The 23,382-nt window shown below is 52.2% G+C and overlaps 1 protein-coding gene across 3 annotated transcripts in view; it reads right to left on the bottom strand.

The window, feature by feature from the left end:
- Positions 1–23,346, bottom strand: part of WIPI1 (WD repeat domain, phosphoinositide interacting 1) — a 30,626-nt gene extending 7,280 nt beyond the window's left edge. For 2 of the 3 annotated variants that reach the window (XM_061174660.1, XM_061174661.1), the window contains exons 1-8: positions 23,185–23,346; positions 18,644–18,726; positions 17,101–17,270; positions 13,060–13,156; positions 6,669–6,766; positions 5,927–6,019; positions 5,184–5,254; positions 3,948–4,055 (exon numbers count right to left, since the gene is read on the bottom strand). In XM_061174660.1, the coding sequence (XP_061030643.1) occupies positions 3,948–4,055; positions 5,184–5,254; positions 5,927–6,019; positions 6,669–6,766; positions 13,060–13,156; positions 17,101–17,270; positions 18,644–18,726; positions 23,185–23,264 (800 nt within the window). In that variant the 5' untranslated portion in view covers positions 23,265–23,346. The remainder of the gene's footprint in view (positions 1–3,947; positions 4,056–5,183; positions 5,255–5,926; positions 6,020–6,668; positions 6,767–13,059; positions 13,157–17,100; positions 17,271–18,643; positions 18,727–23,184) is intronic. The other variant, XM_061174662.1, reaches the window with a different exon arrangement.
- Positions 23,347–23,382: the final 36 nt, after the last annotated feature.

Below are 23,382 nucleotides of genomic sequence, written 5' to 3'. Positions count from 1 at the left end.
AAAGAATCCGCCTTCCAATGCAGCGGACGTGGGTTCGATCCCTGGTCGGGGAACTAAGATCCCACATGCCGCGGGGCAACGAAGCCCACGTGCCGCAAATTACAGAGCCCATGTGTTCTGGAGCCCGCGCACCGCAACGGAAGATCCCGCGTGCCGCAACTGAGACCCGATGCAGCCAAAAATCAAAAAAACAAACAAACACTATACTTCAACGTGTATTTGATATCTCTATAGTGATTGAGAAAACAATAATGCAGATTAAATTTCTGTGTTGTGTCTGCAGCCATTACGTTGTGAATGCCAAAAACAAAGAAATATTCCTCTAGTTGTTTGGGAAAAGGGAGGGAGGGAGGGAGGGAGGGAGGGAGGGAAGGAAGGAAGGCAGGCCTCCAATGCCAGGCTGGAGGATCTGGGACTTTACTCCTGAGGGCAAAGGGGTATGAAGGTGTCTGAGGGCGCAGGGGCATGTTCCAAGGGTTAGTCCAGCAAGAAGATGTATGATGGTCAGAAGAGGCTACAAGGAGTGAGACCAAGGAAGGGAGGCCCGGGTCAGGGCGGTGGCCAGAGAGGCGGGATCGAGGCAGAGACAGAGTCGTCTCGTGCGGTACGAGCCATCGCTTCACGGCCGGGGCGGGCTGGGGGGATGTGGAGAGTGACGGGAAGGTGTGTTCCTGGTGACCTTAGACGGACAGAAGCAGGTGAGCCTGGAGGCGGAAGTGAGCCCAAGTGGCCATTTCCCACCTTAAGCACCAATAAGAGACTCGGATGGAGATGTGACCAAGGCAGCGGCGTGGGGTCCCTGCCGCCACCGGGGCCCAAACCCAGCACGACTGAGGACGGATTAAAGCTCCGGCAGAGAGCGGGGCCTATGGTGTAGAGGCTGTCCGAGAAGGGATAGAAACGTCCAGAAGACAGATGACATCTATTTAAAAGCTTAGAGGGCAAGCAGCGTGCTTTGGGGCACGCACACACGGGGGCGGATGCTGGAAGGGCTCCAGGCACAGTGAGGAGCGAGGAGGGGCAGCATCTAGTGTTTCACACCCCTGCGGGGCCAAGGATCCAGAGAGGACGCGAGAGCAGCCCCTGGCCAGCGGCTGGAGCCAGGGCCCAGCGGTCACTGGGTGCCCCAGGAGGGAGGGAGGGAGGGAGCTCCAGACGGTGTGGGACAGAGGCCGGCACCATGTCACACACACACACACACACACACACACACACACACACAGATACACACACAGAGACACACACACAGAGACACAGAGACAGACACACACACACAGACACACACAGACACACACAACGGGGGCCGGGTTCTGTACCTCCCTGAGCGAGTGGAAAGGCTCTTCCCGTGGAAGCCCCACTCGGGGCGGGGGAGCCGGTCTCTCGTGGTACCAGGCGAGGCCCAGCAGAGGAGGCCACACCTGGGACACGGATCTGAGCCGTCGCCGGAGTCGCCTCCTGGCGGGGTGAGATGCGGCGCTTTCACGTGGACCCCGGGTATGGAGACGGAGGCCGGCTCCAGGCGAGACGCGGAACTTCTCTGAACCCATCCCCTCAGTCGTGAGGCTCCCAGCCCGCCTGCCTTCTGGAAACGCCTGGGCAGCCAGGGGCCGGAGAGTGTCGGGAGGCTCCGCGGGACCCCGACAAGCGGCCGTGCTGCTGAGGCCACCACCGCTTTCTGGGCGTCCCTGAGCTAATCGCTAACACTTCACGTTTCCATTTCCTACGGCGACCCTAGAGGGAGGTGTCAGGAGACACGCAGTGTCCGAAGGCCCCCTAGGAAGGTGTGAGCCGTGTCCTGGGATGCGCGGGGCAGGGTGTGGGCCCCAGGGGCAGGCTGGGTGACATGGCACTGCCACGGCCGAGGCCTGGGTGGAGGAGACCCTTCACTGCTTTCCCGGGAGAAACAGGCGCTGCACACCTCTGCACCTGCACTGGTGCCCACACGACAGCGGGCGGAATCCCTAGGAGGGGCCCCAGGGTGCCACGGCCTGGTCCCCGGAGCCTGTGCCAGTGAGGAGGCCGCAGCCCCGTGACTGCGTCACGTCGTACGGCCCAGGTGACTGTGGGGGGAGATGATCCAGACGGCTTTAGCCAATCGCACGAGCCTTAAAAGTAGAGGGCGTTCCCCAGCCAGAGGCAGGAGGGAAATTCAGAGAAATCAGGAGCTTGAGAAGGAACCGGCGCGACCTTGCTGGTTTGAAGGCCGTGTGAGGAGGGACGGGGAGCCGGAGGCCATCGGGGGGTCAGGGGCTTCGCTGCTGCAACGCGAGGGCCTGAATTCCTGCCGATGACCAGGACGACCCGGAACGGGGAGGGCCCTGAGCTCAGGCAGGCGGTGGGCAACACCTGCACCGCAGCCTCGCGACCCTGAGTGCAGCCCGAGCCCTGCCACCCCGGGCGGCCGACCCTGCCTGGCAGCACCAAGGGGCCGTGAACGCGAGCTGCTTTACGCCATGAAGTTGGTGACGATCTATTGCAGCGGCAACAGGAAACAGACACGCGCACCCCTGGCTGCAGCTCAGCACACGCTTTACGCTGTCGACCCCACTCCTCTCCTCTCACGGGCACAGCAGCGGCCCTGGAAGGATCTGCCAGGCCCTCAGTGCTGGGGGTGACGAATACATGCAGACCCCGGAGACGCTGCGGGGTCAGCTCCAGACCGCAGCGATAAAGCATGTCGCACACGTGCATATAAAAGTGATGTTTACACTACCCTGCAGTCTAGGAAGCGTGCAGTGGCATGATGTCTAAAAAACAACATGCGGGACTTCCCTGGTGGTCCAGTGGTTAGGACTGCGTGCTTGCCTTGCAGGGGGCATGGGTTCAGTCCCTGGTCGGGGAACTAAGATCCTGCATGCCTCACGGCATGGCCAAAAAAGAAAGTACAGTACTTGGAGCCAGATTACAGAGATTCATATCTGAGCCCCATCTCAAATAAAGTCAATTTGATTAAAAAAAAAAAAAAATGTGCATTCCGTAATTCTGACCGTCATGTGGGCCTTCAGTGAGTCGTAATCTTTTTGCAATGGTAACACCAAAGATCACTGATCACAGGTTACCACGACAAATAGAATAATCATGAAAAAACTTGAAAAATGTTGAGGATGATCAAAACATGACACAGAGACACAAAGTGAGCAAAGGCTCTGGGGAAAATGGCACCGATGGACTTGCTCGAGGCAGGGCTGCCACAAACCTTCAGTTTGTAAAAAATGCAGACTCTGCGAAGCACAACAAAGCTCGAAGCGACAACACGAGGTTGGCCTGTGCATCACGGTATTTGTAGCGAGACCAGCAAACACTCTCTAGGGTTTACTCCGTGCCCGGCACGACACTGCGTGCCTTCAGTCCAGGCACTCACAACAGGCCTAAGAGGCATATATGATCATTAGTATTTTAGGTTTGGCGGACGAGGAAACAGAAGTACAGACAGATTAGATCACCTGCCCGAGGTCTCGCCGCTCACACAGGGCAGAGCCGGGCTGCAGACTCAGGAGGGCGACCCCAGCTCACATCACCTAGTCTTTGCTGACACTCACTCCCCACGTTGGTGGGGACAGAACAAGTAAAGCCAAGTCCGTGGCGTTGACAGAGAGAAGAAGTCACGTTCGCTGGCCGGACAGCCGGGACCTGACTCCTTTAGTGGAACGAGCGTTCCGCGTCCTACCTGTTGGCGGGGCGCTGGCCGGACAGCCGGGATCTGACTCCTTTAGTGGAACGAGCGTTCCGCGTCCTACCTGTTGGCGGGGCGCTGGCCGGACAGCCGGGATCTGACTCCTTTAGTGGAACGAGCGTTCCGCGTCCTACCTGTTGGCGGGGCGCTGGCCGGACAGCCGGGACCTGACTCCTTTAGTGGAACGAGCGTTCCGCGTCCTACCTGTTGGCGGGGCGCTGGCCGGACAGCCGGGATCTGACTCCTTTAGTGGAACGAGCGTTCCGCGTCCTACCTGTTGGCGGGGCGCTCCAGCTTGAAGATGTGCACAGTCTCCGTGTTGCTCGAAGCACAGAGGAGTTGCGAGTCCATGCTGAAAGCCAGAGAGCTGATCGTCACGTACCTGGAAGCACAGCCACACAGGGATGGGTGAGCCCGGGGAACGAGGGTAACAGCCTGAGAGTACAAAAATCAGCTTCACATACATATGTAAGAAAACCTAAATGTATCCCGAAGAGTTTGAGCACAGGCAGACCTCGTTTTTTTGGGCTTTGCTTTAGGATGCTTTGCAGATACTGCGTTTTTTTTTACAAACTGAAGGTCTGTGGCAGCCCTGCCTCGAGCAAGTCCATCGGCGCCACTTCCCCCACAGCCTTTGCTCGCTTCGTGTCTCTGTGTCACGTTTTGATCACCCTCAACATCTTTCAAGCTTTTTCATGATTATTCTACTTGTCATGGTGACCTGTGATCAGTGATCTTTGGTGTGACGACTGCAAACAGATTACGACTCGCTGAAGGCTTGGATGATGGTCAGCATTGTTTAGCAATAAAGCATTTTTAAGATTAAGGCATGCACATTTTTTTTAGACTCATGCCATCATCGCACACTTAACGGACGGCAGGATAGTGTAAACATCACTTTCATAGGTACGAGGAAACCAAGAAATGTGTGTGACGTGCTTTATGGTGATACTCGCTTTACTGTGGTGGTCTGGGATGGAACCCACACTATCTCCGAGGTCTGCCTGTGTTTTCTAAAATCCCTTCAACACTGTATCGTCCGTACTTTGAAATTAACATCGGAAAGAGTCACACTGGGTCGCTTCTTCAGGTGAGAAGAAACCAAGCATCGCCCCTTCCTGTCACGTTGGAAGTCTTCCGTCTGCGAGCCCTACAGCGGATAGGACCCAGACCATCACACTTTTCTATTCCGCGGGAGGAGGATCCGCAGTTACTTTCGGGATGCGACTCCCTCGCCCGTCTCATTTCTCCGCGACGGGCCGCCCTTGGGCGCGTCAAGAAAGGGCTCCCCAGGCTGGAGGCCCAGGTCACAAAGTCCCCTCGGCTCTCAGGTGTTCTGAATGCTCAGCGGGGCCTCTAGTCAGTCACCCGAGAAAGGACCATCATCCCTCCTCCCGGGCAGGGCGACGGGCGCACACAGCCCCTCTGTCCTCTCCCCGGACGGCTGCCAGCCGTCCGCCGCAGGACCCCTGTGCGTACTCTACAATGGGTTTTTACGACGAGCACAGACCTTTTCATGCCTCTCCGGAACTCATAGAGCTTCTGCCCATCGGGAACCGAGAACACCCGGATGACAGTGCCCTGGAAGAGAAAGCAGGTAGGCGTTTCGTACCGTGAACGGCTTCAGGCAGACACGTCCCTTTGGAGACGAGCTTGTTTGCTTGGCTTTGAGCATCTGTCTCAGGAGAGGAAGCACACAGGGCTGTGCACAGAGGCCCTTCTGCGTGCGTGCTGCATAAACCATTCTTGGAAGGTGAGTTGAACAGCCTCTGTCTCCCTGCCCCTCCCCACCCGAGCCCAAGGCGCTGGCGCGCCCGTTCAGTCTGCTCTGGCCCCCTCAGACATTCAATCTCTGCCCGTCAAAAATACACCTGTTTTCTGTGGCATCTGAAATTCAACTCGATCACCTTCCCTGGTTATTCCAGACAGAAGATGTCAGTCTCTCCTGCTGAACAGCCAAGCATTTTGTTTCTACTGTGTTTATGGAACGCGGCATCTCTCCGTATCTGTGATGGTGGGCACGCACGTTTCTTAATCAGACCGCAAGGTTCTGGGCAAAGCGGCTTGTGCCCTACACAGCAGAGGCCCTTGGTCGGCCGAGTTAATAAATGCAGCGCCTCACGCGGGGGCCGGAAGGAGTGAGGTCTGAGCGCTGGGGTCACCGGGCCCCTTCCACCAGCTCTTTGGGGCCCAGGGCCCCCGGGACCCGCCCCCCCCCCCAGCAGGAGGCGGGCGAGCCCCTGAGGAACTCACTTTCTCGGAGGCGCTGGCCAGTCTGGAGCCCGAGGCGTTGAAGGCAATGGCGGCCAGCGCCCCCTCGTGGGCAGCAATGGTGCAGACTGTCTTCTGTTGGCGAAAAGGAAAACGGAGGTTGATGCTGGGGCAGAGGGAGGACGCTCTTCGTCTCCTCTCCCTCCTCCTTCCTTCCGAGACACCCTCCCTCCTCTGCTGGATTCCCTGTTTCCCTCTTTCCACCAGGCCGTATGCACAGAAGCTGCACGTCGCTTCCCGGTGTATCTAGAGGCTGCTGCAAGGGCTGCTGCGTTTCTGTCCCTTTTCCTGCCCTCGGGGAGATGGGCGACCAGCCGCGTGGCCAGTGCGGCGATGTGACCGTGCTCTCCGTGATGCGGCTCTAGGGCCCGGCTTCCTGCAGCAATCCTGCCCGCTCTGTGAAGCTCGGAGAGCAGAGGGCAGGACACGGGACACGGCTGCACGCTGTCGCAGGCCGCGCCACGGCCCGGCAGGACGCACTCAACCCCGCGATGGCCCCCAGCTGCCACGGCGTCTGTCCGGGCCTGGCAGGCTGCCTTGTGGCTACGTGGACGGATGGCGATGAGGGCAAAGGGCATGACCTTCCCGTCCACACCCCACAGCGGTGGCCGGAGCTGCTTGCGCCTCTGCACCTCGCCCCCCGGCCACCGAGCCCGCCCCTCACCTGAAACTGACCACGCGGCCCGGCAGGGGGCTGGGCCGGCCGGGGTCACCGCCAACTTACCAGGGCGTGTCCGTCGTAGAGCACGATCTCGCCTGTCGTCCGGCTCCCAGGATAGGCCACGTAGGAATTGGAATGGTTGATGGACAGGGCACACAGACCTGGCGGAGAGCAAACCGCACGTGAGAAGCCGGCGTCCACGCCCGGGAAGGGCATCCGGACACGGCACGACCACAGCGCCACCTGCTGGCGAGGGGAGGAGCGGCCCTGCAGACCTCGACTCCCAGTTGATTCTTCTAATCCAAGGACCCTGATCAAGTAAATTCCCGGGACGACCTCGTGATTGGACACTGACCGTGTCCACGCCACAGCTGAGAGGTCGGAAGTGAGACTATTTTAAACGTTCTTCTTCGCACTGTGCCCCAGGGCCCTGAAGTAACATCTACTTTTCTTCCAATTCCGTTACCCTCTGGGCTACAAGCTCCTAACTGAAATAAAGGGCAGCTTGTGGTGGCCTTTCTGCAGGTGATTAAACGTCATTTCAAATTGGAGGGTGGGCAGGCTGGGTGGCTTGAGGGGAGGACCTATTTAGAAATTGTTTCAGAGCCAAATGTCCTGCCTCGATAAGGGAAATGGGCGCCTCCAGAGGGGAAAGTCACTTGAGGGCAGTGAAGACGGTATGTCTGCCGTCGGGACAAACTAAAGAAACAGGACATGTTGGATTTAAGAGGCTTCAACAATATTCTGGAAGAATAAACACCTGCCATCGGGACAAACTAAAGAAACAGGACATGTTGGATTTAAGAGGCTTCAACAATATTCTGGAAGAATAAACACCAAGTCAAACCACTGAACCAAACCTAAGCCATTTTTATTTACACGGGGATTGGAGGGGTGGGGGAGGATCCTAATAGCATTTAAGAAAAGGATTTTCACAACAATGGTTTCCATTCATAGGGGTGTGCGTGATAGAAGTGAATTCACGGAATTCCCGAACCAGAAGCATTACCAGAATAGGAACTTCGAGATCAGGCAAGAGAGGCCCTTTTTAAATAGAAAAGGTAGCTTTGTTACAAGTTAGTCTGTTAAATGGGTTTCTTGTAAAAGCATAAGAGAAACTTCAGATCAGGCTAAAATGGACCTGACCCTCATCTGTTGGGGGCAGAGCAGAGGTTAAAACAAAAGCAAACGTCGAGAATGGGAACCAAGGTCCGGCCTCCTGCTCGAGCTTTGCCGAGGACCCACCAGGCTGTGCCCTTATCACCAGCCAGGCAGCTGTGGGAGGAGGGTGACAGCCCAGCGCCCTTTCCTGCAGGCTCCCTGCAGCCCTCTCGCCTGTACAGGGTCACCCGGCCTTAGAAGAGACCACTCATGCCTTCTCAGTTTTGCTGAATGTTACAGCCCCATGACTTATTTTTTAACTGAAAGTTTGTACCTTTTGACCCCATTCAACCATTTCACACCTCTCTTCCCCCTGACCCCCAGCCTCTGGTAACCACCAGTCTGTCCTCTGCATCTGTGAGCTTGTTTGTTTTGTTTGAAGATTCCACATATAGGTGAGATCATATGGTATTTGTCTTTCTCTGCCTGACTGAATTCACGTAGCGTGATGCCCTCAAGGTCCATCCACGGCATTACAGTGGCAAGATTTCATCCTTTTTTATGGCTGAGTAGTATTCCACTATATCTATATGCCACACCTTCTTTATCCACTCATCCATCGATGGACACTTAGGTTGTTCCCATGTCTTGCCTGTTGTAAATATTGCTGCAATGAACACTGGGCTGCAGATATCTTTTTGAGTTAGTGTCTCCATTTTCTTTGGATAAACACCCAGAAGTGGGATTGCTTAATCATAAGGTAGCTCAGTTTTTAGTTTCTTGAGGATCCTCCACACTGTTCTCCACAGCGGCTGCACCAATTTACATTCCCACCAACAGTGCACGAGGGCTCCCTTTTCTCCACACCCTTGCCAACACTTGTCTCTTGTCTTTTTGATAATAGCCATTCTAATAGGTGTGAGGTGACCTTCAGAGTTGTATATTAAAATGTAAATATTTCCAGAAAGGAAGGAAGCTTAAACTTCTTCAGCTAACATGGAACTTCCTGTAACACCTAATGGAGAGTGAGTTGACACGAGATTCTGACAAGAAGGGACCAAGGATGGTGGCGAGGGCAGGTACACCCTGCCACGTAACCACGTGCCTGACAGCTCTGCCTCTGGCTCGCACCTCGGCCAGCCCACCTGAATGTAGCCAAGGGGCCGTGTGTACCAACCTTTGCAACTTAATGACGGTCCCCAGAGATGCTGAACGTGAGCTCCTTTGGCTTCCTGTGTTCCAGTTCTCAGACAAATCCACCCAGCTCTAAGAATGCACTTTATTTCTTGTGAAGCCCCCAGGAAAGTAGGAAGACTTTGCTATAGGCTTAGATATTCCCATTCTACTCGTCTTCTGTTTCTGTCACAAGTGTCCCCTGAAACCCTTTATAGGAAGGGAAATGAGCCTTTTCTTTTTTTTCTTTTTAAAAATAAATTTATTTATTTATTTATTTTTGGTTGCGTTGGGTCTTTGTTGCTGTGCGCGGGCTTTCTCTAGTTGCGGCGAGCGGGGGCTACTCTTTGCTGCGGTGTGCGGGCTTCTCATTGCGGTGGCTTCTCTTGTTGCGGAGCACGGGCTCTAGGCGTGCGGGCTTCGGTAGTTGTGGCTCACGGGCTCCAGAATGCAGGCTCAGTAGTTGTGGCTCACGGGCTCCAGAGTGCAGGCTCAGTAGTTGTGGCGCATGGGCTTAGCTGCTCCGCGGCACGTGGGATCTTCCTGGACCAGGGCTCGAACCCGTGTCCTCTGCATTGGCAGGTGGATTCTTAACCACTGCGTTACCGGGGAAGTCCCAGCCTTTTCTTTGATATTATTTTATAATATAAAAGTGACAGTATAAAAAATTTGTAGAGCCCAGAAAATATAAAGAAAGAGAAAAAAAAAAAAGCACCCATAATTCTAAAACCCAGAGGCTTTTCACTATGCTCAATATTTGAGTATATTTTTTTCCGGCCTTTTTCTTTTTTTCTTTTTTTCAAATATAAGGAGTTAGGTTTTGATGTGGCTTTTGGACTTCAGACTTGACACACATTTTCATAAATCATGGTCAGCTAAATTCCGCTGAAATGGTTTGGCTGTAATCCTTCTGCAGCTGGAGAAGAAAAATGCCTGATTTCCATTCAAGAACCAATGGCACCATTGGCTGGAATTACAAGGAAATCCTGTGATTCTAAATCATTCTTACCTTGGTATTTATAGTATTATATGTCAAAATTAAAACAAGTTAACAGTGATTTATAAAATGCAGTTCCCTCTGGGCTGATTAATGGAATATGCTTTCCAGTTTTTAAAAATAGAAAGGAGAGAAATCGTCTCTGTACTTACAGATGCTCTATGCTACCATTTACCCCACCTGCATTACATTTTCAGAAAGAGCGCTCGCTGGGGAATAAACGGCTACTCTGTCCCATTATACACATTGCTGTGTGGTGTAGACTGCTCCCCCAATACTCCGGGAAAGCCTGTAAGACCGACAGCATCCCCAAGTTCTGCCGTTGGCGGATTTTTTAATGGAGATTTCCACCTTCAGCTGCTCAGGGCAGACTGCTGTGCTAGCAGGAAATTAACTTCGAGCCCCGACTGGCCAAACCCTTTAAAGGAAGCAGCCTGCAGTCTTTGACACAACAGGAATGGGCATGACACAAACAGACAGAAGGAAGGAAATTTACAGCCGCGGCCGGTACTGAGCGTGAAGCAATCACAGGACTCTGTATATATCAGGTATTCGTAGTTCACAAAGTCAAAAGACATTCAGAATTTGTGTGGCTGAGCCAGTCAGCCAAGAGGCCCCATCTCCCTGTGTACCCATGAAGATTCATCAAATCAAGGGCCAGAGTTTCCATCTTACAGTTTTTTGTTCAGAAAATACACGAGAGGGTGGGAACAAATAAAGGAGACTCCTGGCCTCTGAGGATCTTATCTTCGTGGTTTTGGCCGCTCAGAGTCTGCTGGGGGTCCTTGAGCGAGGGACGGGTCATGTCACTGCAGGGAAACTCTGACCTGTCCCGAGCCTGCCCTCCTGGCTGGAGATGGACATGATGCACGGAACCGGCCGGCGGTCGAGCCTGGCTGAGCCTCGTGTGCCCAGCAGATGGGACTTTGCTCTCACCCCCTCCCCGCCCTCGGGGAATCCTCCCCATAATAACTCTGTGGGGTGAAAAGGATCGTCCCCATTTTACTGAAGTAGGAAGAGCTCAGGGGAAGCTGAGAGGATAATTATAAATGTCAGGATTTGAAACTGTCTTGGCCTCTCTCTCCAAAGAACGTCAGAGGTGTAATAAGACACTCGTTTTGGTCTTTCAACCCATCCCTGGTCTTTCACAAGGAAAGGCTAAATCTCTCCCCCAGCCCAGTGGTAATGTTTACCTGAGGACACCTCCCATCATTTCTAAGTTGTCTTGAGATAAAACGATTCCCTTTGTGAGGCGCACACATCCTAACAGGAAGCACAAATGGCCCTACACCTGCAAACCTCCTTTCTCCCTGTTTAAACTGCAAAACTGAGGCCATCAGTGCGTTTTCTGAGCGAAGACAAATGGCTGCATTTGCTCAAAGTTAAGAGGAGACGGGCTTTTCGCAGGAGGAACAGGTTTGGCCCTGAAGGCAGGCAGCACCATCCCCTGGGCTGAGTGGCTGAGGGTGTGACCGCAGGAGTGAGGGGGGCTGGCGGCTGCCCTGACCCGTGGGACGCCCGCTCAAAAGGCCGCTGACGGTGCCCGGCTCCCCTCCTTTCAAAGAAACGGAGAGTCACGGGCAGCTTGTGAGCTTTCTGCCTACCTGGCATGTCCACTGCCCACCTGGGATGTCCCCTGCCCACCTGAGCTGTCCCCTGCCCACCTGGAATGTCCCCTGCCTGCCTGGAATGTCCCTGCTCACCTGGCATGTCCCCTGCCCCCCTGAGATGTCCCCTGTCCAAAGCCGCCAGGGTCCAGCCCAGGCCCGCGGCGCCTGTGGGTTCTGCTCGGACCCCTCTCACCTCCCCCGCCCTGTCAGAAGAGCACATCTTCCTTTCAGCCGTCACCCCCTGGGTCCCAAACCTTCCAAAGACGCCAGGGCACTTGTGCACCACGTCCCATGGGTCTGGGGTTCCTGGTGTGTGGTCTGTACCTACAGTGCCTGCTATGGTCCCGGGCACGTAGCACGTCTGCAATAAACACTTTTCCAGGTTAGTTCAACCTCTCATTCCTGAAAAACAGCACAAAACAAAACTAACCCCCCGACCCCCGTCCCCGGCCACGGTTCCTTCACTTACCACCCTCCACCTCCACTTGTGAAACAGGCTTTAAAGTTGTTCTCTCACAGAGCTTTCTAACGGCCTCGATGGCTGTGATCTTTTCAAATACAGTACCGTTTTGTCAGGGCTGAAATTTTAAAGCACTGAAGGCAACAGCAAGGGCCATCTGTATAACTCAGATGGAGAGAAGGAAATGAGGCCAGAGGAGGAATTACTGCCCAGCAGGCCGAGAGCAGGTCACCGCCACAGACGCCACCCCTGTGAGACGGGGGTTACTATTCCATTTTACAGGTGAGGAAACTGAGGCTCAAAGAGTCTAGGTGACTGAGGTCGGGCCACAGGGATCTTGAAATTCAGTGAAAGTCAACGAATTAGAAAACTGCAGTGAACTGACGCAATCATTTAACGACACGAAGCTGGAGTGCGATTTACAAATACTGCCCTGAATCATTAGACCCGCAAACTGTTCTGGTTTGGTGGCTCCTGTCCCACCACACAACTTCCTTCTCGTTTACTCCTGCTGCCAGGGATTCACAGAATGTCATCGTCTTCCATTTCAACCTGACCAATCCCAGCTGCTCCCATTCTTAAATCAGGAAAATGTATTAAACAGTGTTACATCTGAGAATTTAATACAGTCCAACCTCCTAGCATATCACCCACGTAGAGAGAATTGTCTGTAACGTAAGAAAACACACTTCTTTTCAGTTTGGATTGTCTGTCTCCTGGTCAGGCAGAACCCACTTTTCATTATGACGTCTGCTCTATACTGAACAACCAGCAAAGATAACTAGGGGTGAACACCTTGCAACGTCAGATGCAGGACATCTCCTACATGTCTGCCTAAATGCTTTGACACGTTTGCTGAGAACGGGTCCCAGGGGAAAGGAGTTTCTCCCAGGCTACAGGGAAGGTCACACGGCCCTCCTGCAGGACGCATGGCCTAATATAATCTGAATCTGCCCCCGTTAAGACAAAGCTTCAAGGCAAACACCACGAAGATTTATAAAGCAATGAAGGACAAACGCTGCTTCGGGTTTTCAATTTCGGCGGAAACACAGCTGGTGCAAAGGAGCGCCCGGACACGAGATCTGGGGGCACCTGGTCAGGGCTGGGGCTCACCTGTCGGGTTTGGAGGAATATCCAGGATGGTCTTCAAAAGCTTCATGTCTTTAATGTTGTGAATGTAAATGGACTCCTCCAGGCAAACGAGCAGCCTCTGAAATCACACAGACCCATCAATCTATCGGGGCTGATTCCTCGAAAAGGGCCCGACCATCCCGAGATCACTCCTCTTTCCTGTGAATCCTAACTCGATTGTAAGCCGAAAGGGGGAGGAATTTTCACGCTCAATTTGAAGCTTACGTTACGTGCGCACAGCGCCTATACATCACCATCCACCTGGACAGAAGCACTAAATACAGGATCTTTGGAAATTCCACTTAGAAATTGAGATTTCCTTTTTATTCTATTTTTTTTTTGTACTTTTCCCTCTCCTCAGTCCAGGGAATTCTGGACACTTCCTGGTCAGACTCCCTTTGCCAGTGAAGACACTTTCGGGTAAACTTTTCGGTTCCCCTTCCCATCAGACGGGCCCCCTTCGATGTTCAGGGCCAAGTCCCATCTCGTCCGGATGTGGGTTCCTTGGCTCCCTCTGCATCTCCCGGGGTTACGTTCCCCCTTCCCAAGTGACGGCCAGCTTGAACTACGATCCACCCAAACGCTCGCCCAGACCCAGTCGTGCGCCCTCGCTCCAGGCCCAGTGAAGGGAACCCAAGACACCCTCCAGCCCTCACGGGACACCCCGCCCAGCGCCCCTGCCCCGCGGTCCCCCTGGGATGGGCTCCTCTCCCTGGGGCTCCCCCTCCCCAGTGCCCGGACACCCTTCTCTTTTTCTTCAAAGGAAACTTGTCAGGTTTCAAGTCTCTTTCCGAGGGCCCCGCGGAAGCAGGCCTCGGGGTTAAGGTGTCAGATGCCTAGAGGAGCAGAAAGTCCGGCTCAGCACAGGGCAGGTGCTGGGTGCGAGCGTGGGGCCCTTGGGAAGGGGCTTTTGGTGCAGGGGCTACTGCCCCTCCACAGCCCTCTGCCCCCCTGCTCCTGCCGCCTCGGCTTCCTTCAGGCAGGCGCTTCTCAGACTCCGATGAGCGCCTGGCATCCCAGGGGCAAGGCCTGGGCTCTGCCTGGAGACCCTCGTTCAGGGGGGTTTCAACACGGACCCCAGACGTGAGGACCACTGCTCCCGGGCCAGATCCTTTCATCCCAGGGAACAACTCTTGGAAAGGAAGGGACCTAGAAATACTACTAAGAAGCGGTGGGTTCTCCTTCTGGGAAAAGCCTGTGATGCTGTTTTCCCAGTAAGACTTTTCCCAGATCAGAATTTTTCGGGAGACTGTCACTTGAACCAAGCGGAAAGATAACATTGAAACACTTTTCTCAGGTTTATTTAAGGCTCTGTGGCCACAGCGCTGGGTGCAGAGGGGTGACAAAAAAGATTCTAACAGGGTCTCCAAATGGATGGCATATATCAGTGCTTCTCCGTAAAATATACAGTCCCTGATTTACCGCACCGCTTCGCCTTTCGCCTGCACTTGCTACGGTTTGGGCTAGAGTGCTCTATGCTTGTTGATGTTTGTGGGTTCGGGTTCGCTCCTGTGTCCCCGCCCTGAGCCCCACGTGCGACCCCAGAATACGGGGTCTTCACCATGCCCCTTCCTGCAAGGGCAGCCTCCAGTCCTAGCTTCTCTGGCCTCGTCCGCATCTTTCCCCACCAGCTCTTACAGCATCATCTGCTCTGTGGTCCATGCGGCTGATTTCAGGTCACCCCCCCACCCAAGGGAAACACAGAGAGAACAGTGAGGGGCAAAGAGGAGGCACTTGGTCTGTGTTTCACGTGAGGGCTCATTCCTGGGGTGAGCGCAACCCTGGCAATGGCTCCCTTTACTAACCAGTCTCCGGACTGAGCAGAACCCTGGGCGGGCCTCCAGCTCAGCTCATTCCCTGTCACCCTGGCTCTCACCTACTTGTCTAGGTCCTAGAAGTAAAAACGCCTTTTGACAACTAGAGAATTATTTACAGCGTCTGCCCTTGGAGGCTTCCATCCAATCAATCTCCATCTGGGTAACGAGGGCCCCTCGGAACAGATGGTCAAAGAACTGTGGACATTTACAAATCCAAATACATCTGGTTTATTGTCTTTATTCCACAGAATACCTTTCCTCTATTAGTAGAAGGGGATTAACAGCAACTAAAAATGAAACAGATCACAATTACTGAATATTCTTCTTTTCTACAGATTCACAGGATAATAGGGGTTTTCTTTCTTCTTAACTCCCCACACAAATCTTGGACTTTTTTCCTGTTTTTCAGAAAGGAACTGCACAGCCTGAGGACCTGATGAAATAGACAGAGCAGCCTCTATTTTCACATCCTCCGGGGGCAGGGGGGAGCGCCAGGACCCTGGCCTGGCAGGGAGGGGACTCTAGCAGCCCCGTAAACCAAAAGTGAAGTCCCAAATCTTAATGTTTTTAAGAGAAGCAAACCCCGAAGACTTCCCAGACCTGTTTCAAATCATCTTCTTAGCAGAAGAAATACTAAAGGAAGAGAGCCCTGCTCGGCCTGGGGTCCAGTTGGCTTGGCTGTGAACAGCGGAGAAGTTCTAGGTGCCGTGATGTTCTTTAGGAAATGCGGCAGGGGAACTTTGAAGTTAATGGGTGTTTTATTGAGGAGAGGGCGGCACCTAAAGGTTAACAGTCCCATTTGCTGATGAAAATATCAGAGAGCAAGCAAGAGAGACATTATACAAACAAATACCGTGGATACCATTTGAGGGTTCTGATCTTTACGGGACATTTGCCTAAACAGTCTTAATTTTTATACCCTGGCTATCAACGTATGCAAAGATAAAATGTCCTGCAAAGAAATTTAATGTGCAACCAAGAGATTTCAGAGACAGCACTGGAGCCAAGAACTGTGCTTAAAAGCCTTCAAGTTGAAAACCCTCAAACTGCCTTTCCCTCTCTTGCCAAGAACTGGGCTTATCTTCTTTATCTCCTGCTACTCCTTGCTTTTAAAAAACGCCGTATTCTATTTCTCAGGCCATTTTCTACCGCCCTGCTTTATACAGACTTGAACGGATAGGCAGTCAAAATAGTGGATCAACCCAAAGAAACAATCTCTTCCTTCTCATAAACTTAAGACAGCACTTTGTCTCATTTGTTTAAAAAAAAAAAGTAAGCACTTTATAGTTTAGGTACAAAGGAGAAAATGATGTCCTCAGTGAAGGCAAGGACCTCCAGCACCCTGGGAGTATTTAATTGAATACACAGATCTGCTCGGTCATATAAAGAACCGATTTATTTGTTTTTGTATTTAATAGGCAGCCAAGAAACAGATATTCACTGAGCCTTTTTCTACCAGGCACTGTCTTTTCTACCAGGCCTTACCGTAGTGAGTAAAATGGATACAGTCGCTGCCCTCAACGGATTTAAAATCTAATAATTCAAGGGAAACTCGGCTAATACCCCCAAATGCTTATTTAACAGGAACTTACAGTTTTCAAAAGAATGTATATTGCACGTTTGAGATAAGACTAATCCTTCCTCCAACAAAGAAAACACCACCAGAAATGTCTTCAAGGGTTAGCCGGGAGAAAGAAAAGGAGCGGCCTGGGACTCGGTCCCAGCAAGAGGAGGGGCAGTTTCACCGACTTTAGGGCTTCAGCACTAACCCAGGAGTCCCACGCTTTCTCTCCAGGAGCTTATTCTGACAGGCGTGACCACCAGCCGGCAAGGAATGCCACCATCTAGGGCCCAAACAAGAAGGGCGTCCCTCTGGTTTAAGGTGCCCCTGCAGTGGCTCACGGGACAGATTCTGAGCCAGGGTTCCACCGAGCCTGGCTCCAGGGGGACCGCGTTCGCCTAGCCGGTGGCGGCTGTTTGAGAAATCACACCAGGCGGAAGGACCGGGGCCCGGGGGCCGTCTCACCACCGAGACAGAGTGTGGTGTAGACTCAAACCATGTCCGCATAATCCTCGGCCTGAGTTTTAAAACCCCCGACAGAGCTGGATGCTGGCGAGAGATGAGCATCCCGAGAGGTGCTCCTCTTTTTCCTAGGTCCCCAGCGGCGGGAGCCTTGCGACCCGGAGGGACGCCCCAGCCCCTTACCTGCCGGTTCAGCCTGACGGACAAGACGTTACTGGAGTAGCCGTAGCTGCAGATCTCCGTGCCCTTCTTGAAGTGGTACACGTTCATCTGGCGAGGCTTCGTGCGGCTCACCACCACCACGAGGCTGCTGGAGAAGAGGCGCTCCACGATGCAGACGTCGGGGATGTCATCTGCGGGCGGGGTGGGGCGGGGAGGCGGCCGAGGGGGCGCACACGTCAGCCGGCGGCCTCCTCGGGGTCCTCCCCCCCCCGACCGCCTGCTTGCAGAGATTCCCCGCCCCTTCTCTCGACAGTGAACTTTTACCCATTTCCCAAGTTCCCAAGCCCTTTCCACCATCGACAGTCAGGCAGACCCCGGCGATCAGAACGTAAAGCCGGGCTTTCCAGAGCATCCCCTGATGCCCTCCGCGGCTGGAATCACAGCCCCGCCCCCGGGGCCGCTGTCCTCTCTGCAGAACATATCTGGGAGGTTTGGATCAATCCACTCTTTCTCCACGAGAGGTTTCAAAGGGGTAACTACTCTGTCGGGAGGCTCTGCTTTCGGAATTCTTCTGGTCCCTGTTGCTAAAAGGTACAGGTGCCGCCATGATGGGGGAGGGGAGGGGGCAGGAACACAGTGAATTCTGTGCCTCGTGCCCGTCTTGCTGTGCTCCCTGACTCTCTCCGGAATCCCTTTCCTGTTGGTAATACCCCGGACATCTGTGCTATGACCACGGAAGTCCTTCTGTACCCAGGAAGAAGGTAAATCAGGAAGCCTCTGGAGCGCCTGTAGACAGGAGGCCTCCGTGTCTTTCTGGGAACACTCTTTTCACACGCCTGCCTTTCTTGGGCTCCAGCAAGTCCCAGAGGGAACAACGCAGGACAGATACAGAGCAGAATCTTCACAAAAATGTTATAGTAAAAATCACATCTTACAAATGAATTGGGAGCCTAAGATATTATTTGCCAAGCCACTTTCTTTCCAGGGAATCCAAAGAGTGTGTTTTCGTCAATATGATGGTGGCATAAACAACAACCCTCCCTGAGACAATGAGAGAGGCATATTTCTAAGCTGGACCTGTTTTTAATATTCACTAGAAGTACTTCAATGTCTTTGATATGGACTCTGTGAATGGGAGACTACTGCTTTATTAAAACAAGGACAATACTTCCATGACTGAATGAATGTTACCAATATTCTACAGTGCCAATAAAAGGGCAAAAAAAAAAAAAAAATCGTAAGTGAACTTTCAGTTCAACAGTTATAAAAACTGATGACCGTGCATATGAGTATACGAAAAAGTGTCAACAATACAGTTTCAAAGGATTTCTTAATGTAAAAAGAGAATGTTACTTAAGCTATTGCCAAATCTTACTAGTGTTTCATGGTGGTTTTTTTTTTTTTAAAGCAAGTGGAAACAATGATTTATATTTAAATCTGAAAAAATACTGACTCTGTAAGTTTGAGGGTTAGTGGAGGGAAATGCAGAAAGCCGAGAAGCGCCCCAGCTTAGAGTCTAGAGGGTGGATTTGGTGCCCTGAGATTCTCACACACACACACTTACTGCTTCCATGGACGTGGTCAAGCTGCTCCACAGAACTCAAAGAAAACAGCTTATAACCAGATTTGGTTCCAATCGCGAGGGATCTGTGAAGGCAAGGACAGCCTGGGAGTGACAGCAGGTACTGGGTCCAACCACAGGTGGGTCTGAAGAGAGACACCCTCCGTCCCTCGAGCCTCATAGGGGACAGATAAACATACAGCCTCAGGAGCCGAGACATTTGATCACTTTCTAGATGGTGAAGCAAGCATGCCTTTTCAGGTGGGCAGGTCCAGTCGAAAGGAAGAAGTCAAAGACAACTACATACAAACATGTGAAATGGTTAAGAGACCTGAAACTGAATGGGCTCTATCATCAAATGAAACGTCAACCCCACCAGGGGCCACGCTTTCCCAGCTGGGCAGAAATAGGAAAAATGGCATGTTTGACAATATTCATCACAGTGCTACCAAGAGGTAAATTTTTTTTTTCCTTCCTTCCTTCCTTCCTCCCTCCCTCCCTTCCTTCTCTCCTTCCTTCACTTTCTTCCTTCCCTCCCTCCGTCCTTCCTTCCTCCTTTCTTTCTTTCTTTCTTGCTTAAAAAAGAAATACGTGGGGCTTCCCTGGTGGCGCAGTGGTTGAGAATCTGCCTGCCAATGCAGGGGACACGGTCTGGTCTGGGAAGATCCCGCATGCCGCGGAGCAACTGGGCCCGTGAGCCACAGCTACTGAGCCTGCGCGTCTGGAGCCTGTGCTCCGCAACGGGAGAGGCCGCGACAGTGAGAGGCCCGCGCACCGCGATGAAGAGTGGCCCCCGGTTGCCGCAACCAGAGAAAGCCCTAGCGCGGAAACGAAGACCCAACATAGCAATCAATCAATCAAGCAATAAATAAATCTTTAAAAAAAAAAGAAAAGAAATACGTGATGTTAGAAGACACAGTAGGTCATTAGCAGGCAAAATTTAATAGATGCTTCCTTCCATCACTTTCCATGAAAGCATCTCAGATACTTTATACCAGTGGTTCTCATCCCTGGCTGCACATTAAACTCACCTGGGAAGTTTTAAGAAGAATACTGATGACTGTCTACCCTGCTCCCCCAACCCTGTGCTTTTTATTTAATTGGATTTCTTTCTTTCTTTTTTTTTTTTTTTCAGTTCAAGTACTTTCACGGGCAGCCATGGTTGAGAACTCTGCTTTATCCTCGGCTCCACAAAGCCAGCACTGCAACCTACCAACAGAGCAAAATCTAAACCTTATCTGGGACTACGGGGGCTAAACGAATTTTGTCTTCTTTTTTTTTTTTTTTTTTAATTTTTTGGCTGCGCAGTGCAGCATGTGGGATCTTAGTTTCCTGACCAGGGATCAAACCCACGTCCCCTGCATCGGAAGTGCAGAGCTTTAACCACTGGACCGCCAGGGAAGTCCAGAATCTTGTCTTCTTAATTTTTCACTCTTCAACCGATAGATACACAGTGTGCACCCAGGTTTTCTTGGCCCCAGGATGAAAGCAAATGGGTCGGTTTTGTTCGGCAGCTGAGAATTCCTATCCAGCTCTCTCCTGCTTTGCCCTCAACACCTCAGCGATGACCACAATCTTACCCAGCGCATCCTCAGAATAAGCCATCGGACCCTGACCCCTGGGAAATGGGATGTCAGGGCTGAAATGGACCTTAAAATGGTCCTACGTAGACCTAACAATTAGTCCAACTCCCTCATTCAAAATAAACGTATGAAAAGGTGAGCTTCGCTCTTCACAGGGAGACATAGACTAAAATAAGCAGCTTACTGCTACAAGCCTGGATGGCCAAGGCTCTTGTTTCACTAGCCTAAAAAAGAGAAGGTCATATGATTCTCCCTGGAATTTTTTTTTTTTCTACCCTAACATTTGTTCTTCGCTGGGATGGCAGTTGACTTTTAATCAGCAAGGTGGCTGCTTCGCCCCCCGCACCCCCACCCCCAACCGACCTGCTGAGCAGCTAACCTGGGGGATTAGACGTTTGCATCAGGCAACAGTGCGCTTAGAACTGGGGCTTGGCTTCTAATGACAACAAACTCGAAAGGCCAGCCAGCCGCATCTTACAACTTCAAAATATACATACTCCATAGGGATCACTGTTCCTAAACCTTCTTCCCATAAACTTTTTTCACATAAATATGTGTGCATTTAGTTGCAAACCAAGGTTTCTAAAGCTTGCAAGTGAGGGAAAAAATGTTGTAATTAGAGTCTTATAATATTAACCAAAAGATCTGGCAACTTAAAATAACTTTCAAACCTATGCCCTGCTCCACACGAATTTTAAATATGGGAAATGGCAGTGTGATCACTGTTGTGCTTTAAATGGTTGATCAATGACCACAAAAAACTCTGAATCAAGGAATTCAGACTAAACCCTTACTTCATTCATAAGGCCTTTTTGTAGGAAGAAAAAAAATTCTCATCACCTCTCATGAAAATGGGATTTGGGACAAATACATACCACGAATCAAATGAAAAAACACACCCAAATTGTCTGGCACAGGGCCAAGCATGAAGGATGAGTGAAGACTGCTAAAGGTTAGTTGTCTTCTAACTAACCTTCTCCAGAAAAACTGGACCCTAAATTTGGCCTATACTTATAGAAAAAGACACGCTGACACTCCGAAATGTATTCGGCAAGGGGCTTGACTTATTTTAAAATCCAATGTCATACCCTCTGAGGCTCAAAGCAACTGACTGTGACAAAAACTTTTATTTATAGGTGCGACAGAGCTGCCCAGCAGAGCCAGGAAGACAGAACTGACCGTAGGGACTAAGGAAATTAACTTCCCAAGCACCCTACCGTTTTGAAAATAACATTCTTATCCAACTGCTATAGAAAGCTGGGACTTACCTCGAGTAAAAATTAACATCCCTTTAAAAAAATGTAATAAACAATGCTACAAAGCAGAATTGAGAACATTTCCTACTAAGAAGCAAACTAGCTAGCTCCCCTCCTTAACCTGCTTTCAACTGGGAAGGCAAACGCCCAGGCATTTCAACAGCCATCCTCTCTTGCAAAATGTTTCTTACAAAACATCAGAAGTGTATCTAGACCATCATATTTGTAAACTGTGGCTCTCAACCCATGAGAAAATAATTTAGTAAGCCACAAATGGCTTTAAAAAAAAAGAAACACAAAATACCAGAGGGTATTGCACACATTAAGAGTAAACAGCATGTTGTGAATTGCTTTTCAGTGATATTATACATATATATATGTGTGTGTGTGTGTGTGTGTGTATACACACACATCTATATCTGGATATTGGGTAATGTTGTAATATATATTTCTTATTGTGGGCTGTGGTCAAGGAAAGCTTGAAAGTCCGTCATCTAACCCAGTTGTCCAGCTACTGGATTACACGATTACACGTACAGCTTTTTCGAACAAAGGTATATTGTTTGGCATAGGGTGTTTTTAAACAGAAACACAAAGGGAATGGAAGCCAGGGTTGCTTATGGTACACGATGGCCTTAATTACACCACTGAATGTTCAGTATTAGCATAGCCCAGGCACAGACGGCCAACACACACCTGAAGCCGACTCCAAACAAGGAGCACAACAGAGACTGGTACAGCAGGAAATGGGAAACTGGGAAGAGGTCATCACTGCCTAGTGCTCTGGGTGCACATTCCAAAGAGATTATTCCATATGGTGCCCAGAGCTGGCATCTAACAATCCCATGAAAAGAGGTAAGGGAGCGGGAGTTTTCTTCTAAGGGACATCTTCCAGATGTCTGAAACACAGTTCAGCAACTCCCGGCTCTCTGGCCAAAGTCCCAATGGGAACATCAAGGTGAAACGTTAAAAATCCAGTCAAAAAGCAACAGAGTGGAGTTCGTGCTTCTCCCGGAAGGCAGCCTGGGCCGGGAAAGGGCTCCGGACTCCCAGGAGGCGGCTCGGCCTCTCCAGTGGTCTACGTGAAGACACAGTGAGAGCAATGGAGAGGTTCCTGACACCCAGATCCGGCGGGCGAGGTGCCCTGCGCTGGGGCTGGGATCGGGGCTGGCACCGGGGCTGGCCTGGCCGCAGGGATAGGCTGCCTCTGAGTCATTGGCCCTGCCCAGATGCCACGTTGAGATGCTCAAGGACAAATGGGAAAGTTTTTCCTGTACTCCCGTCTTCCTGGGCCCCAACTACCTCGCCTTGGGTCAGCTTGCAACTTCCCCGTCCTCTCCCATCTCCTTTGCTTTGGCCTCTGCCCCTCCTTCCCCAGACCCCCACTTTGGTCACTACCCCGCCCCCCCCGTCCCCCCACGTTCCTTAGCCTCCTTCAGCCCCACTCCCCCGGCTAACTCCCTCCTTCTCCCTCGGCCGGGCCCTCCTGGCTCTCGGCCGGCAGCGGGCGATGGGGGTGCTCAGCCCGCTCCTGGAGGACGGAGGGGGCGGCCCGGGGACCCGCACCGGTCCGGGCAGCACCGGCCGTCCGCCGAGGCCTCTGGGGGCGTAGGCCCGCACCTCTTGCACAAGTTGCCAACTGGACGACACCCCCGATCGCGACTTTTCTCCCCCACCTCCCGGCAGGGCAGGCGCCTCGGCTTACGTGCAGTCCTGGTTGAAAGAGAAGCAGCTGAGCGCCTCCTCGACCCCGCCCGAGGGGCCGTCTGCGGCCCCGGCCTCCATCGGGGGCTCGACCCGGGAAGCCGCCGCTCCAAGCGGGCGACAGCCACCTCAGCAGCGCGCTGGCGCCAGCCCCGCGGGCCGGGTTGCCCGCCCCCTCCGCCCACTCCGCCCCCTCCGC

This window comes from Eubalaena glacialis, chromosome 19 (genome assembly GCF_028564815.1).
Source record: "Eubalaena glacialis isolate mEubGla1 chromosome 19, mEubGla1.1.hap2.+ XY, whole genome shotgun sequence".
NCBI classification, from domain to species: domain Eukaryota; kingdom Metazoa; phylum Chordata; class Mammalia; order Artiodactyla; family Balaenidae; genus Eubalaena; species Eubalaena glacialis.
Note: the sequence above shows the minus strand (reverse complement) of the source record. Positions and strands in the feature narration are given on the sequence as shown.